At 46.9% G+C, this 15,897-nt stretch overlaps 1 protein-coding gene across 2 annotated transcripts in view; it reads right to left on the reverse strand.

Moving 5' to 3' along the window:
- Positions 1 to 502: 502 nt before the first annotated feature.
- Positions 503 to 15,897, reverse strand: part of MFHAS1 (multifunctional ROCO family signaling regulator 1) — a 35,525-nt gene continuing 20,130 nt past the window's right edge. The window contains exons 2-4 of one of the 2 annotated variants that reach the window (XR_012580388.1): positions 6,140 to 6,266; positions 4,232 to 4,671; positions 503 to 2,741 (exon numbers count right to left, since the gene is read on the reverse strand). Coding sequence is in view for 1 of the 2 variants with exons in the window: in XM_026791954.2 (XP_026647755.2) it covers positions 4,668 to 4,671; positions 6,140 to 6,266 (131 nt within the window). In the remaining variant the exon portion in view is untranslated. Of the gene's footprint in view, positions 4,672 to 6,139; positions 6,267 to 15,897 lie in introns of both variants that reach the window. The other variant, XM_026791954.2, reaches the window with a different exon arrangement.

Genomic DNA, 15,897 nt, shown 5'->3' on the forward strand with positions numbered 1-15,897 from the left:
TTTCCTTCCCACCAGGAGGTGGTGATGAGTGAGCAGCTGTGATGATGCTTAGTTGCCAGAGGGGGTTAATCGGCAGCAGTGGGAAGGGATTTGCTCCCATTTTTAATTCATCCTCCTGGTGCTGCCACAAAGGCTCCCATTGCCAAGCAGAGGACCACCTGCTTATTACTCTGCCTGCAAAACCTGCTCTGAATGTGAGCAGGAAACCAAGCTTTACACAAATGCAAACAACATGGTACCAATGAGAACCACTGAGTGGGCCTCACGAAACCATAAAATACCTTAAAAGTGTGTAAAAAAGCTGTTCTCCAGAAATCACCTGCCTTGCTGAAGTGGGCAGTGATTCACAGATACTAAATAAGGGGCTCCGTGCACAGATTCACTCAATGGCAAATCTTTTCATGACTTTGCTACAGCAAGGATCTACAGCTAGGTGCAGACCCTTCCATAGCGAGAGCCCAAGGAGGCACTGCAAGAGGAAAAACAAATCACACAGCCAGGATTCTCGTGGAGATTGAGATCACTTTTATTTTCAGTCATTTTGGCGAGGACGTGTGGGCAAGTGTGGGTGTGGTGCGTGTATGTCTGGGCATGCATGTGTGTGTGCGCAGAGTCCTGCCCAGTGGTGTAGACTATATGAATACCTGCAGTTACAGTCCATGAACTGAGCCATGAAGCATGTGATGAGTGCTACACTGAGGCCCACTCACTTGCCTCTTCTTGTGCTTACTGCAGTGCAGCATCTCCACCTCCCGGCACAGCTGTTCCAAGGATGCCAGCCCAAGATCCCATCCAAAGGGCACGAGAGGAACTGAGCTCCGGGATCTGGCTCTGCAGGAGTGAGCCAGTGCATTTTCATCTCACTTAGTGAGTTCCTAAGTAATATTTGCAGTTCCCTTTGACACAACTGTATCTACCTCCTCACCGAGAGGAGCCTCAACTGCTTGGACAAACTTTAGCTGCCTCAGAGGTACAATGGGAAAGAGAACAGGGACCCCACATAAGTTCCAGTGCTACAGCACAGCCAAGCACATCTTGAGTTCCTGGGAAAGCAGCACCCAAATACACTACTGAGTTTTTACAGCCACCACGAAGCTGTGGCATGGGGGACGCTGCAAGGGAGATGACCCATGCTTCTGCAGCCCCCAGTCTCTCTTCCATCTGATCTGAGAGACCATAAAGCAGGGTAAATCCCAAGATAGCCTCTATTTCAGTTTAGCTTTCCAAAGCTGAATCCCCCAAGCTCAGAGCACAGACAATGCAGAAAGAACAGCACTGCCATGAAAGGAGACTAGTCAAAGGGATCCTGGCTTTGTGGCAGACTGGAAACAATCTTACTTCTCTGACCTTTTTGCTTAGAGCAAAGTTAAAACAGAGGTATCCCATCACTCAGGAGCCTCTGCAACTGCCAGAAGTCTCCAAGTACTCCTGTGAGCCCTAAAATGACCTAAATGTGCAGCATCACCCTTTGGGCTCACTCTCTCTCACCTCTACCTAGTTGTATGCTGCTTAGGGACATGCAATTCCTCACATTACACAGACCCAGAAGAAGGCAAAGCTGCTATCCTGGGAGTTTGGCTTGGACGGATGCAGTTTTGAATCCCAGGTTTTGCTTCAGAGCGTAACACAAGGTACTCCAGGGCATATTCCAGCTGCTGAAAGTCCTGGAGTGCAAAGCAGCTGGCTAGCTCTGCTTCCCAATCTGTCTGAACCAGTTTCAGCAGGAAATCAAAAACCGGTCAAACAAGGGGTCTGCAAACCAATAAGCAAAACCAGTACAATCGTCTTGGGTGAAGGAGGCATCTAGGAGATTGCCAGGAAACTCTCCTCCTATGCCAAAGGAGTTAAATTCATTGTCAGCTCCACAGGGCTGATGTCCCAGTCCTTTCTGACCTCTTTATAATACATCTTCAGTAAAGGCTGCAGAGCGCTCCACAGAGGCCTTAGTCATTTCTAAGTTTGGTTAGCCCTATCCCACTCTCTGAGCAGGGACAAGAACTAGAACGTAATACATACTCTGAACTCAGGTATCTGCTGTTAGGGCACTGCATTCAAACCCTCTTTCCTTGTGGATTGATTGATGAAAAATGACAGATCCTTCAAAAATTCAGGGCTCTTATCCCTGGGGCTGAGGGATATTAAGTGAGGTCTGAGGCAGGAGCTCAGCAAAGGGACACCGTATGAGGATCCCAGTGTGCATCCTTAAAAACAGCGACAGCAAAATCAAAAGTACTATGAGCCGCTTGGTTTGGTTCTCCTGCATGGATCTCTCACCTGGCAACTGCAAAGGCGAGATGTTTCTGAACTGCATAGAAAATTAAATGGCTTTTGCATATTAAAAAGATTTGGATGAAAACACAGTTACACCAGTTACTAAACAGTGGGTGGATGAGCAATCACCGTTTTGTATTAAACAGACCCAACTAGATTGATCTCCATACTGCCACACTCCTGGCATTACGGCTTCAGTGCACAGCAGCAGCCTGCGTGCCTGCAGAGGCCAGGGAATGCTCCCACAGAGGTGGCACAGCACACCCTGGCAGGAGGGCTGCAGTCCCAAGGAGCAGGCTGTAAGTCCTCTTGCAGTCTGCTCTGTCCTCTCATTCCTTCAATGCTCACACATCCCAGACCAGATGGGCACACTGGGAAACAGGCCTCCGGCTGGAAAAGGATTCCAGTTTGTGGTTTCTTTACAATGTGGTTTCCACGCAACTTCACAGCAACAAATCGCTAGTTTCTTCCTATGGAGAACGGAAAGAGAGGTGAGTAGCAGCAAAACAGGAGGAGAAGGCCACCCAGCACGGGAGGTGACAGTAGGGAATGCCCTAACACAAGTTCTGCCTGCACCAGGCATGGTTCATGGGCAGCAAGACTCAGGACAAAGGAGTTTCCTAGCATTATTCCTGAGCACCATTCAAAGATCTCACCTCCTTTTCACCTTCTCCAGCCACCACAGACAGTGTTGAGTCTCCAGTTTATCCACAGCAACACAGAAGCACAATCAATGATTCTCACTGACATGAGGTTCATTGCCAGAGGTAGCAGGTCAACACATGAAATCTGAGCCCAAGCTACCCTCCCAAGCTGGAATGAAACCCTGAAGAGACAGGAAGCTGACTGAGCTGCCAGCTTTTATTTGGCAGCTTTTGCCCCTGAAGTAAGGTACATAGCTTGATTTCTTCTACCTGGCCTCTGGATCTCCTGCTGGAGTGGATGCTGCCCTGCTTTGCCAAGCATTAAGTTCTTGCCAATGGGAAGATTTACAGCCTTGCACAAGGCTGGCATTTGAAGGATCAGAACCCAGGGGAATATCATCTGTGCAACTGCAGCAGGTCCCAATAGGACACACCACTCTCTTGCAATGGTTGCAGGCCTGGCCAGCTCACATCCTGGTGGGCACTGCCTGTACCACCCACCCCAGGTCTGCCATCACAGCCCAAAGAGTTAAGAGCTGTACATTAACACAAGTATTTTAAGTCCCTCATCTCTCAGACCTCCCCCAGCATCTGATGAAGGGATCCTGGCTCTGGAAATGCCTGCCTCCTATTGATTTACATTAAATTAATATTTGCATGGAGCAGGACTCACACAGCACAGTTACCAGGGCTCAGCTGCAGGGCATAAACTATCAGCAACATCTTAGAAGTCCTCAAAGCCACACAGCTGGGGGAGAAACCTGAACTTTGGTACCAGTGCTCAGCCTGCCCTTTCCCACATCTGGAGAGGGAAGAGGGCTGCTCATGAAGCATGGGTGCCAGGGGGATCAGGATCAGTTTGTACTACACAGCCACACACTGGTTCTACCAGATCTCGGCACAAAGATGCCTGGGTGGCTTTCCTAGGAGGACGACCAAGATCTAGATTTTTAGTGCTCCAGTGGACACAATGCACAGAGAGTACCAAAATGGCAGTGCAGCAGTACCAGCCATGGCAGACCAGCAGCTGTTCAGGGATAATGGTTACACTAGGGATAAGAAACAGCATGTGCCAGAGGCATACTGACTGCCCTGCTTTTGTCTCTGCATGATCACAGCGTGTCCTCACCACTTCATGGCACAACGTATGAGAACACACAGGGCAGGAAACAATTCCCAGCCTGCTTCCCTGTCAGCCTCCACTCAAGATTGCTGCATGGGACACAGCCAACCATTTTGTGGTGGAGCAATTTTAAAGGCTTCGCAGTACCAACCCATTCCCCAGCAAAGCTTTGGCCAACTGCCACAAAACTCACTTGTCCAGGACCAAATCCAGGGAATCCCGCTATGGCTCATTTCAAGAGACTTTCCTCCAAGCAGGTCTGAATTAAATGGTATACCAAGAACATTTTTACATTCATCATGAGATCCAAATGGGTTTTCAACACGCATTCAATGGGTCCACAGAAACCTATCCCCAGTGTTTTCCCTCCGGCCAGCGGCCCTGCCATCTGCAGCAACCATTTTCCTTCATGCCTTGTCATCCCCAACCTCCAGATGACTTCATCCACTCCAGCCACGAGGCCCCCACCTGGGAGCTGCCCCTGCCCCACAGCATTTCTTTTAGGGTCCAAAGTCCTAAGTCCCATTGATCCCTGTCAGCATCAACTCCACAACTGGAAAGATGGGAGCACTGCAGAGCATCAGCCATGTTCTGCCCGGTGGAAAACCTTTGGCACCAGCACTGACAGTTTATCTGGAAGAGAAAAGGATAAAGAAAAAGTAATATAGCAAGGTTCATAGTGCTTGTGATGAATAACATAAGACACATGATTTTCTCTAGGCTTCTAAATAGGGAGTGTGAAGTGAAGAAAAAGTAACACAGGCCTTTTTGAGAACACAAGTTTCCTGCCAGCAGAGTGACTGTAAAACTGGGACACAGTTAACAGACCAGAGGAAGGCAGGCAGGCTAGAGGACAAGGAGGATTGGAGGCATAGCCTGACAGCACAGTACAATAAAAATGGCACCTGCAGGTTAGAAACGTGCTGTGCCAAGTACACACACACAGGAGAACCAAATGAACAGGCAGTAATGGCCTGTGGCTCAGTATCAGAGCATCTCTGTTTTCTGCCTCACACAGGTACTTCAACCTCACCTTCACACACAGCTCAACAGCCACCTATCACTGGAGCAATTCTCTACCAGGAGTGGTATTTTGGAATGGGAGGGTACGGAACAGAGAGAACAGCATCTAAAGCTACTGTCAAGACACTGAAGTGAAAGTAACAGGCATTCACATACAGCACAGCAGCAGACACCAGCAAGACACTCAGCTGCTCCTCTAAGCTCCCTACCAAATTCCTTTGTGCCACTCCAATTAGACAGACCCTGGCTGAATTTCTGTTTTTCTGGAAAACTCATGCATCAAAAAGCCAAGGCACTGACCGCTTTTGTGAGTGTTGTTCCACTTTTTTCCCATCACAATACAGCTCTGTTTTCCAAGTACATTCCCACTCTGTGAAGTGCATATAGACTATAGATACACAAGAGGGTAGGGCTCCTGTCTAGGAGCCTCTTACCAAGTTGGAGGACTGAATCAACAACAGTGCTGTAAAATTCAACAAGGACAAGTATATAACTCTACTCCTACAACAGGACAACCCCAGGCACCACCATAGCCTGGAGTCCTGCTGGCTTGGGATCTGGTGGAAAACACTGAACACAAGCCAGTAATGCATCTTATGGCAATGAAAACCAAGTCAATAAAATAAAACAATAAGAGAGAATTAGATGGAACAAAAGGAAAGAAGTTCTGTCCCAGAATAAAATCTGGGGGGGGGGTGTGGTAGCACCTCCATCCTTGTCACCCAAGGATGACACCCTCACCTCTACAAGTTCCCAAGGAACCTGACCTGCCTGTGAGAGTGGTCCTGCTTGAGAAGGGAGTGCACAGAAATCTTCTGAGCTCCCATCCTACCAAAACCCACCTATGACTGCACTATCTCCTGATCTTGCATCTGCCACAACACAGCTCAAAGAACACCTCAGCCCATTTCACGGTACTTCTTATCCTCCGAGTGGGCTGTCTATAGCCACAAATAATTAGAACAGTCCCCAGGCTGTGGGGCTGCTCCCTTCCAAAAGAAGTGCTTAGTGAGGGCATGTTTTACGTAGGCTTTCTGGTGTCTACTGAGAGGGGAATAGGTCTGCTTTCTGGTCTCACTTGGAACAAGGGCTGATCACAGTAGGAGTGGGGGGGTAAACCAAGGCAACATTAACTCGCTCGCTGCCGTTCTTGGGACAGATGATCTCCGTCAGTCCCTCTGGTCTTGGCTGACTCAGCAGTTCTCCTGTGAATAAAGGAAAACAGTGAAAATTTTTAAGCATCAGCAAGGCAATTTTTGCTTTTAGTATGCCCTTCCTCACCAGGTAAGCATCCGTGAGTGATGCAGGCAAGCACTGCAAGAGGGCTTCCTGGTCCTGCACTGCAAGCAGGTCCCATACATGTAACCATGGTGAGTGTCCTGAGTAGGCCTTACAGACATGCTGCTCCCCACACACATAACTGCCATCTTTCCAGTCTCTGCTTTGAATCACTGCACACAGCCTCAAGACCTCCTCAGGCATTCACAGCATCTAGATGGAAGATTCCCTAATGCCTCTCTCCTTGGGTGCATTTGCCACAACTGCCATGGGACTGCTGCTGCATCCTATCAGGACTCTTGGCTATGCTGTACTCTGCTGAGCATGCAAATCCCAGCTCCCAGCTGTCAGCTCTTCCATATTGGAAGCAATACCAGCTCTGTATTGAGTCACTAGCAGTGGGGGGCTCTCACAACGCCTGCTATCCCTCTGTGAAATGAGTCGCCTCAGCTCCACTGTTCAAGTGCCAAGTTGGCAGCTCCTCACTGCTGGCACCCTTGCAGAATGTAGCTCAGGGCAAGACACAGGTCAGCACAGTGAGAGGGGAAAGCCAGTTGCTGAGCTGTGCCCAGCTCCCCAACAGCTTGCTCAGAGCAAATCAAGTTTCCTCCTGGCTCCATTCCACACATGACTGGCCCCAGCAAGGCAGATCCCCCAGCCATCAACAAGTCATCTCCTCAAAGCAGTCCATCTTCAGCTTAGACACCCAACAGCACCAGAAACACTTCTTGATACCTCTCTGGGAGATAGGTCTGCTCTCAAAGGCAATATGGGATGACCAGCAAGGGCTCAATTCTGAGTTTGCCTGCATGGCTGCCAAACAGACCTACCCAAAGCAGAGGCGCCAGGTCACTGCTGGCTTGATCAGTGACTTTCTTTACAGAGGCAGGCCAGCTGTGAGTGGGCTGCAGCCACAGGTCCACCCAAAACTCTCTGGACCCATCAATCAAGCAGCCACTGCGAGCTGTCCCCGCTTCCACTAAAACACTCAAGACAGATGGTCCTTGGACTCCTCTATTTTTAAATGCACTTGCAATAAATTCCTCTACTGTTAAAGAACATCAGAAAATGTCTCCTTCTGTCTAGTGGCTATTGCTGGGCACCCCAGGAAAAACAGAAAAGAAATCACATTTCAAAGTACTGCTCAGTCTGTGCAGCAATAGCACAACAGGCTGCCCCATCACAGGACATGAAACCCTACAAATGCTGCTTCCCTCTTCTCCTTCCCTCTTCTCCTTCTCTTCCCCCCTTCAGAAAACAGCATGTCATTTCATATAGAGAAAACAGAGGGGAGGGCTTGGCAAGGAATATGCACAGTTCCCCTTGAGAGATACTTGTAGGGCCAGCAATTCTAGTTTGCTCCCATAGTCTGCAGTCTGAATTCACACTTGGTTTGAGTATCTCCCCTCAACTCACACCTACACTTAAACCTGAACTGGCAGAACAGCTTTTAAGTGAGGAAGATGCATCTTCTAAACCAGAAGAAATGTCATGGCATTTGCAATTCAAAGTTAAGTCTGCAAGGCAGCGTCTTCAATTACATGAGCTGTCATATTTTGAAAGCAGCATTGCACCCCATCAAGCATGTACACCACAGAGCTCCAGCTCCCAGCAATTCCCAGGTTTCCAACCCCAGGCTGACTTCCAACCTGCAGTACTGATAACTGTACTGAAAGCCCATTTCTGAAAAACGAGTCACAAAATCAGTGCACCATTATGCACTTTAAAGACAGGGCTGATATCCACTAAATCTTAAATCAGAGGAGTGCAATAAGACTGGTCTGTCTGCTTGAGCCTTCATGCCTATTTCCATCTTCCCACTTCAGAAATACTTAGATGGTGATTTCTCACACAGAGGAGATTGCTGTAGGGTAAAACAGATGTCTGATTTGCAGGCAAAACCCTTACCACGGCTCTTCAGTCACCCTCCTTGTTTTTATGGCTTTACCTTCCTCCCTAGGCTGTCTCTAGGATAAAGCTCACCTTACCCTGTACCCAGCCCCAACCAAATCTCTTCCAGCCCCACTCCCATTTCCTGCTGACATACATGCTGCTCCCCAGAAGAAAGACTTTTCTTACAATTTCACCATAAGACATATCATGCACCAAGTGGACAGAAGGTCATCTATGTGTCCTTACTAGTCCTTCCCCCTTTCAGCTAGAAGATGTCCTGCTGTTTTACTATACTGTTCCCATCCCCTTCTCATTGCAAACTGATCATCTTTGCTGCACAAATTCATCACAATACTAAACTAGGTATAACTATCTAAATCACACCTCGTATCACTTACTGAATAAAAGTCAATGCAAATGCCATTGCTATATGCACTGTGATGCATGCTGTAACAAACCAGCATTGAGACACCCTGCTTAGATACAACTCTCCAGCCCAGAATCTCTTGGAGGTTTCAGAAACCTCACATTTCTATTCAGAAATTATTCAAACTGTAGGAGATTATTATTGGATAATCTCCTACAAGTCCTCAGGGCCACAGCAGGATGGGAAAGAGGAGATACAAAGAGATATTGGACTGATTGATACAAAAGGATACAAAAGGAAAAGCTAAGTGCCTGGCATGGGCAGGTGTTTCCTTGGTTTAATTTCAGAGTTTAAATGCAGTTTAAATGTAGCACCTTGTGTTTGCAGTACTTGTTCTGCCCCTATGTACGGGCTGTATTTTGCACATTCCTCTGTGAGCCTGTCACAAATTTTACTGGAAGCCTCAGCTCTGCTTGCCCCCTCTGAAAGGTTGCCTGCAATAGCACACACAACCACAAAGCTTATCTTAGTCTCAACATGGACTTAGTTTTAATGTTAACACTGAAGCCAATAAGGTTTTAACCAAAACTCCAACTACTTTGTCTTACGGTTAAAGACTATGACAGTCAAGTGTGTGAAGAACAACTTCATTTTTCAGAAGACAAATCTGCTTGACTAAGATTATTCATCTGATTTAAGAGCACAAGCCCTATTTTTAAAGGCACTTTAATGCTGAGTACTTGATGATCAAGGCCTGATGTTTAGATGCATCTAAATCCCAGATCAGTTTATAGTAGAGAGCCTGGTTAAAAGCACCTGCAAATAGAGAGCAAATGCTTAAGAAGATTCTCCTTTGCTGCCTCTCATTTGCAATAGCACAAATGGTGCAGAAAAGTTCTATCTGTTCCATGGTCACCCTCCTGGTGTTTTGGCACAGAAATTGGTCTCCACAACTTGGTAAACTGTGCTGCTCAGCAAGTTAAGATTGAGGCACAAACCAAGACCCTGTGATGAAGCTTCCATGGTCAGTTTGGCTGCTGCCATAAGCTGGCTTGTAAACTCTCCCAGGCAGATGGGCTGAGCAAGTCATGATGCCCACATTGAAAAGAAATGTGCTACACATGGGCAGTACAAAGGAATGACAGGAACCAACCTTCAGCCTTTCCTAGAGCTCTACCAGAAAGGCCTGTTTCCTTTCAGCATTAGCCAGCTCACCTGAAGCAGTTACTTCTATGTCAGCAAGATGTTCTTCACTGCCACTGTTCTATCCCAGAACACACACAGGCACAGGCTCACTCAAAGCTCATGCCAGTAATCAGAGCCATGCATGCTGCAAAGCACACTTCACTGGCCTTTAGAAAATACCCGTGAAATGCCAGATATCCGTGACAAATCACAGAGCTATGAGAGGGGCTGACAGCAAGAAAAGCGAGTACTTGTAGCAGTGTTTGGTTACTCCATGCTGGCAGCCAGACAGTGTCAGCTGTAAGCCTACTTGGCTGCCTAACAGAGAGGAAGGTTTGCATGCAGGAAGAAAATCCCACCTAGAGCACTTGCCTTCACGCAGTTCCCACTTGCAGTGGCTGTGCAAAGCGGCTCAAGGCTCCCCATTCATGTAGGAAGAATGTGCTGCAAGGGCATAGGGACGAGATACTCTAATCCAACCTGTTGTGCCATCTTCTCTCCCTCAGAGCTCTCAGGACAGCACATTTGCACAGTATCAGCCTATGTTTACCATTTTCATGCTGTCAGGATCTGGGCCCCATTGGGACAAACAGTCAGAAGTGGATGAGCAGGACCTGGCCCCAGCTCTGTGGTGTTGCTTCTCTCTCCAGTCTGCCAGAGACTTTGAGGATATATTGCTCATGCTTTACAACATGGGAATGAGAGCCCAAACCAAGCTGCTCCTACATCCTGCCCTGCTTCAGCACTGACCCATTTACTCCATCATATATCCTAGAGCTGCTCTGAGCAAGGACCCACTGGTTTTTGCAGCCTCAGTACTCATATGTTCTCTTACCCTAAATCCCTCTCACTCTTCCTCCTTGCTGAAGGCCTTCCAACACAAACCACTGCAAGTGTGGTTGACTGGGGACAGACTTTACATCCCAGCCTCAAGTGTTTCTCCCTCAAGCCTCCTTTGACTAATCTTTGCTTGTGACATCTCTCAGCATAGTACTCAGCAGTCATGCCTTCAGGAGAATAGAGAATAGAACACTTCAACACTGCCTGCATACCCAAAGCATGTGCCTCATGCTTGGTTTCCAACAGCAGCCAGAAAACAGGGCTCACATGAGAGCCCTGGCTCTCAGAACACCCCTCTGTGTTGCATGCAGTCCTGTCCCCTTTCATCCATACGACTGCAAAGAAATTGGGGCTGGGGAAGCTACAGCTTCTGTGCCTGGCTGTTTGTTGTTTTAAGGTTCAATAGCTGGAGCACGCACACAATTACATCAAAGCTGTCACAGAGGCAGGGTGAGATGAATACCCATGTGCACAGATTTCCCCTTCTGCTTCAAGCGCAGGAAACGCCCTCATACACTGGGACTTTACAGCCAGCTCTACAAGAAATCTTCCAGGAGTCTTGGCAGAAGGAAAGGGAAGGAGATTGTGTCTCACAACAAGCCTCCATCTACTCCACACCATTTAAATCTTCTCTGCTTAGATGAAACTAATTACTTTCTTCGTACAAATGTTGCTGTGCATGACACACAAGCTTATTCTCAAGCACTGTGCTCAGAAAATACTGCTCTGTACTGGTATGAATTTTTAATATGCTCCTTGCAGCACTGCCTGCATGTCACGCACAAAAATATTCCCCAGAAAGAGAGAACACTGCACTTGATTTATTTCTGGAGTCCTGAGCGACCTGATCTACCCGGCCTGCTTGAGGCAGAGGGCTGGATAGAGACCTCCAAGTTAGGATTTAATTTTTTTCTCACTCAAGGTCATTCTCCTGGCCATAAATCAAACAAAAAAACCCAAAAAAAAAAACCAAAAAAAAAAAAAAAGGGAGCAGTGCAGAGTGAAATGCACATTATGAACAAAAGTTTCATAAGCCTCATGTTGCAGTCCCCAGTCTGAGGAGCTTAGAACTAGCAGACAAAATCAACAACAAAACTCCCAGCCTGTCAAAGAGCCCTACTGGGAGAGACTGCTGTGCAAAAAAGGCAACAGAGAAGAAAAACTCTGTTGGTAAGTAATCATCACAACAGCAGGCTGGTGAGCAGAACCACCATCAGGTAGAGTACATGCCTAGGAACAAATGAGCCTGGGATTTGATATAGTTTAAAAAGAAAAGGAAGACTTGAAAACAAAAAGAAAGTTTGCTCTGGAGATGTGGAGTGGGAAAGGCAGCCAGATGCAAGGCTGGCAAAGGACTAGCCTACAGAGGTGAGTCCCCAAGCCCAGAAACTGATAGCACAGAAAAAGGGGTGCAGAGAGCAAAGGTCATAGCTTTCCAAAACATGCAAGAGGAACCAATTTCTTCTTTGAAGGGCTCAAGACCAAAAATAGCAACAGCTTCCTTGAGCACAGAGCAGTCTCCTGTGCCTGCCCAGCTCCAATCTAGAGCATTACAAGTGTTAGAGGGGTAGGCTCAGCCTTGGCTGATCCAAGCACTGGACAACTTTCCAGCGTCTGCATTCACAGCATCAGCTGTCTCTCGAGACAGCACCTCACCTCTAGGCCTCACAGCTCTGACTGTGGACATACATATGGCTCACCCTGCCATCCCCCAGATGGCTGCAAAGGAAATTGTTTTCTCAAGGCTCTTAAGTCATGTGAGGTGAAGGAAACGCAAAACAAGCTTTGGAAACAGACAGCAATGCTTCTCAGCTTGGAGCTGACAGGTGAAGCTTCAGAGCCCAGAGCTGCATTTCTCCAGGCCAGGAACCCGGGAGGTGCTGCAGAAGCTGGGCTCTGCTCAGCTCAAGCCTAGGCAGCTTTTTCTCCAGCAGCTGAGATCACCCTGCACTTCACCTCCTACCTAAGGAGCTGCCAGGCTAATAATTACCCTGGCAGGAAGCCCAGGGCTGTGCCAAAGGCCAAGGTGCTCTGCAAGGCCTGTCCAGGAGACACAGGCAGACAGATGCAGTACCTGGCAATCACTAACTCTATTTTCTGCCACTCAGGGAATGGGAGAGTCACACAAACACCAGCTATGGTCTGAAAGGCTTAAGGGGGTTAAATACCCTCCATCTTCCCCAAGTCATTATAGGGTTAGCCAGCTCTTAACACATCACTGTCACAGCAGAAGAGGACATTGACACACCTGAGCATTTGCAAAACCTCTGGGGAAGCCCTTGGCACTGGACTGAGCACACCTCTGGGTGGAAAACTTGAGTGGAAAGTGTTCTGGATGTTCCACTCAGCATCTACAGGGGGTTAATTATTCAAATTCAAAATACCAAATTACAACTCACACACTAGTTTTCCCCTCGTGAGTTATTTGAGATCATCCCTTACCAGTGTGGCCGTACAAGGCTTCCAAGTACAAAAGTTGCAAGACACTATGTTTTCCCAAAACATTAGTTAATTATGTTTTTCTCAGGCACATAAAAATTAATTATAGTTATAAATGGAATTCAATTAAAAGCAAATTTAAAAACCCCTTATAATCCCCAAACCACACAATTTAGTACTTCCCATCTGCAGACTCACAAGCACAAATGCAGAGAGCAGTAAATGATCAAAACAGCTCCATCAAAATAACTCCAGGAGCAGTCATAAAAGTTTGAGCCTTGTGTCTCCTGCTGGCAGTACAAAATAAGCAATTCTGAAAAATAAAAGATGGTTGCCATCTAACCTGCTCCTAAGCCACTGTGGGTAAGTGATTGACCACCAATGTGGCTGCACAAAGAATGCAACTTCTCTCTCCTCCTCCTGCAGTCCATGAGACAATGAGTGCAGACAGCATGTGTGCCAGGTGACACTGACATCTCAGCAAACTGCCATGAGGAGGGAGGGCTGTGACTTTTGACACTACTGCTCCTTCCAAAGAGATGAGGAAAGGGGATGAACGAGATGCCCTTTCTCCACTCTGTTCCATCAAACTCTATATATTTCAAATAGTATTTCAGCATGAGTAGTCTCTCTCATCCAGCTTCATCTTTACCTATAGGCACTCCATCTCTCTTCTCCCTGTGCAGTAGGGAAGGTGCAAACCAGCCATCTCTTCCCACTAGTGACCAGAGTAGAATAATGGAGAAAGGACGTGACCAAAGGGGACAAGCAAACAGCACAGCATAAAGTCTTAGAAAAATGAGAGGGGGCACTGGGGAAAGATGGAGAAAATAAAACATCCTACAAATTGCTGAATGTTTTGCTGTCCTTCTAATATCTGAAAAGCTTTTTGAATTGGCAGGCTGCAACACAGCACTTTCTGACAACTGCAATACAAAGCCATGAAAAATTGATTAGCTTCATTAACATTTTAGGACCTTATTAGCTGGAACGAAATTGACTGTCAAGGCATTTTAAGGGAGAGTCATGGTGTAATGAGCTCAGTGCGAATTATCCTGATCCCAGAATAGAAACAGGCCTGTCACTGACTAACCAAGCCCAGAATTTACCTTTTGGTTATTTTTAATTCCACTCCTTCAGCCATATCTGCCATAAGCACTTTTTCAGTTTGCCAAGGCAAGGTACCAGCTGGAGAGAAAGCTGCAGCCAGCCCCAACCTGTCTGTTCTCACCCATAACAGCGAGGGACACCTGCACACAGAGCATCCACCTGAACACTACACACCACTGGCTGCAGACAGTCCAGACAGCAACAATTCCCACCAGTCTCAGCCCATCTTTCCAGACAGTAATTTCAAACCTCCATCACAAAGGAGATGCTGACCCTTTTTTCATCTAGATGATTGGCACACTGCAGGTCCAACTAAATGGAAAAATAAAAGCAGTTTAAAGGAGTTCTCAAAGCCATTACTATGGATAAACAGTTAACAAGCAGGGTCCACTAAAGTCTGCAGGGGGTACCAGGACTTGTCACCATCCTGCTACCTCTCTTTCTGTGTTTAGGTCACAACACATGAATAGGTTGAGAGAAGCCAGCCCCCAGAGCAGGCAATACAAGACTCAGTCCCACTGACTTCCAGCCTTAAGCAACTGATGAGACAGAGCCAAGACTCCGCCTGTCCTTTTACTAAATTCAGAGAATTAGTCAAGTCTGCCAGACATATTTCCTCACAATAGTCTAGCTACTAATATTGCACCCAGAACTGGCTGATGGTTTTCTGCCTGCTCCAACACAAAAGCTAGAAAGCCTTAATGCAGGTACTACAGACCATGAACTGGCAAAGTGTCCTTAAGCATTACTAAGGAGACAAGTCCGTGTGCTGATGTCATCTGCTGATGAGAGACTAAGGCTGGGAGAGCGCTTGAGACAAGTCTTTTCCCCTCCTGGCTTGCTCCTTCCTCGCAAGATGTCCATGCATGCCATGGTTGAAGGTTGGATTCTGGCTAGGAAGCCCCCCTTCTAGAAGTTGGCAGGTGTCCAGCTGCTAAGTGAAATACTTGGAGTTTTCCCTTTTACACTCTGCCAAAACATCCTTTCTTTTCTTCTCTCTCTCTCTCTTTTTTTTTTAACATTTACTTATCTTTTGGCAGCCAAGAAAAAAAGAGAACAAACCAAAACACATATGCAAGACTTGTATCTACGTGTTCTGCCCAACAGTTTTCTCTGAGATTAAGTAAACTCCTTTCTGGATAAAAGTAACCTGACTCCATGAGAATTGCTCTGCCTTAGGGCCATTCCAAGGTTTCAGTGTGTTTTGCAAATTGAACTGGAAGGAATTGTATTTTCAGACTAGTGGTGGTAGGTATTCTCTCCCAGATCACTTAAGGTGAGATTTATGCACAATATTCCTCTGTAAAGCCATTTTAGTCACCCTAGAACACTCGCTGCTCATCAGGACAACCACAGAGCCCACTTAAACACAGGAACATTTATTTTTTAACTTTCAACATCGACTGGTCTAAGGAGAAGTCTTTACGCCAAAGGTCGTGCTCATATTCAAATGTTAAATCAAGTGTTTTACCCACTTACTGAACCAACTTGAGGTCATCCCTGTTCTAATCTATCAACATGACTTCGTAGTGAAGTCTCTATACTGGGGAATTTGGTCTATGCACGTACATCACAGAATTTATTCTAGGCTCATGCTTAATTGGAACAAAGTGCCTCCTTGGCATTTTTCCTTCAAAGCTATCCACTTTCTACATAATAACAACTAACCCCACACTACATGCTGTCCACAGGTATGGCTTTAGCTGACCACCAAGCTGCAGGAT

This window comes from Zonotrichia albicollis, chromosome 5 (assembly GCF_047830755.1).
Source record: "Zonotrichia albicollis isolate bZonAlb1 chromosome 5, bZonAlb1.hap1, whole genome shotgun sequence".
Taxonomy (NCBI): domain Eukaryota; kingdom Metazoa; phylum Chordata; class Aves; order Passeriformes; family Passerellidae; genus Zonotrichia; species Zonotrichia albicollis.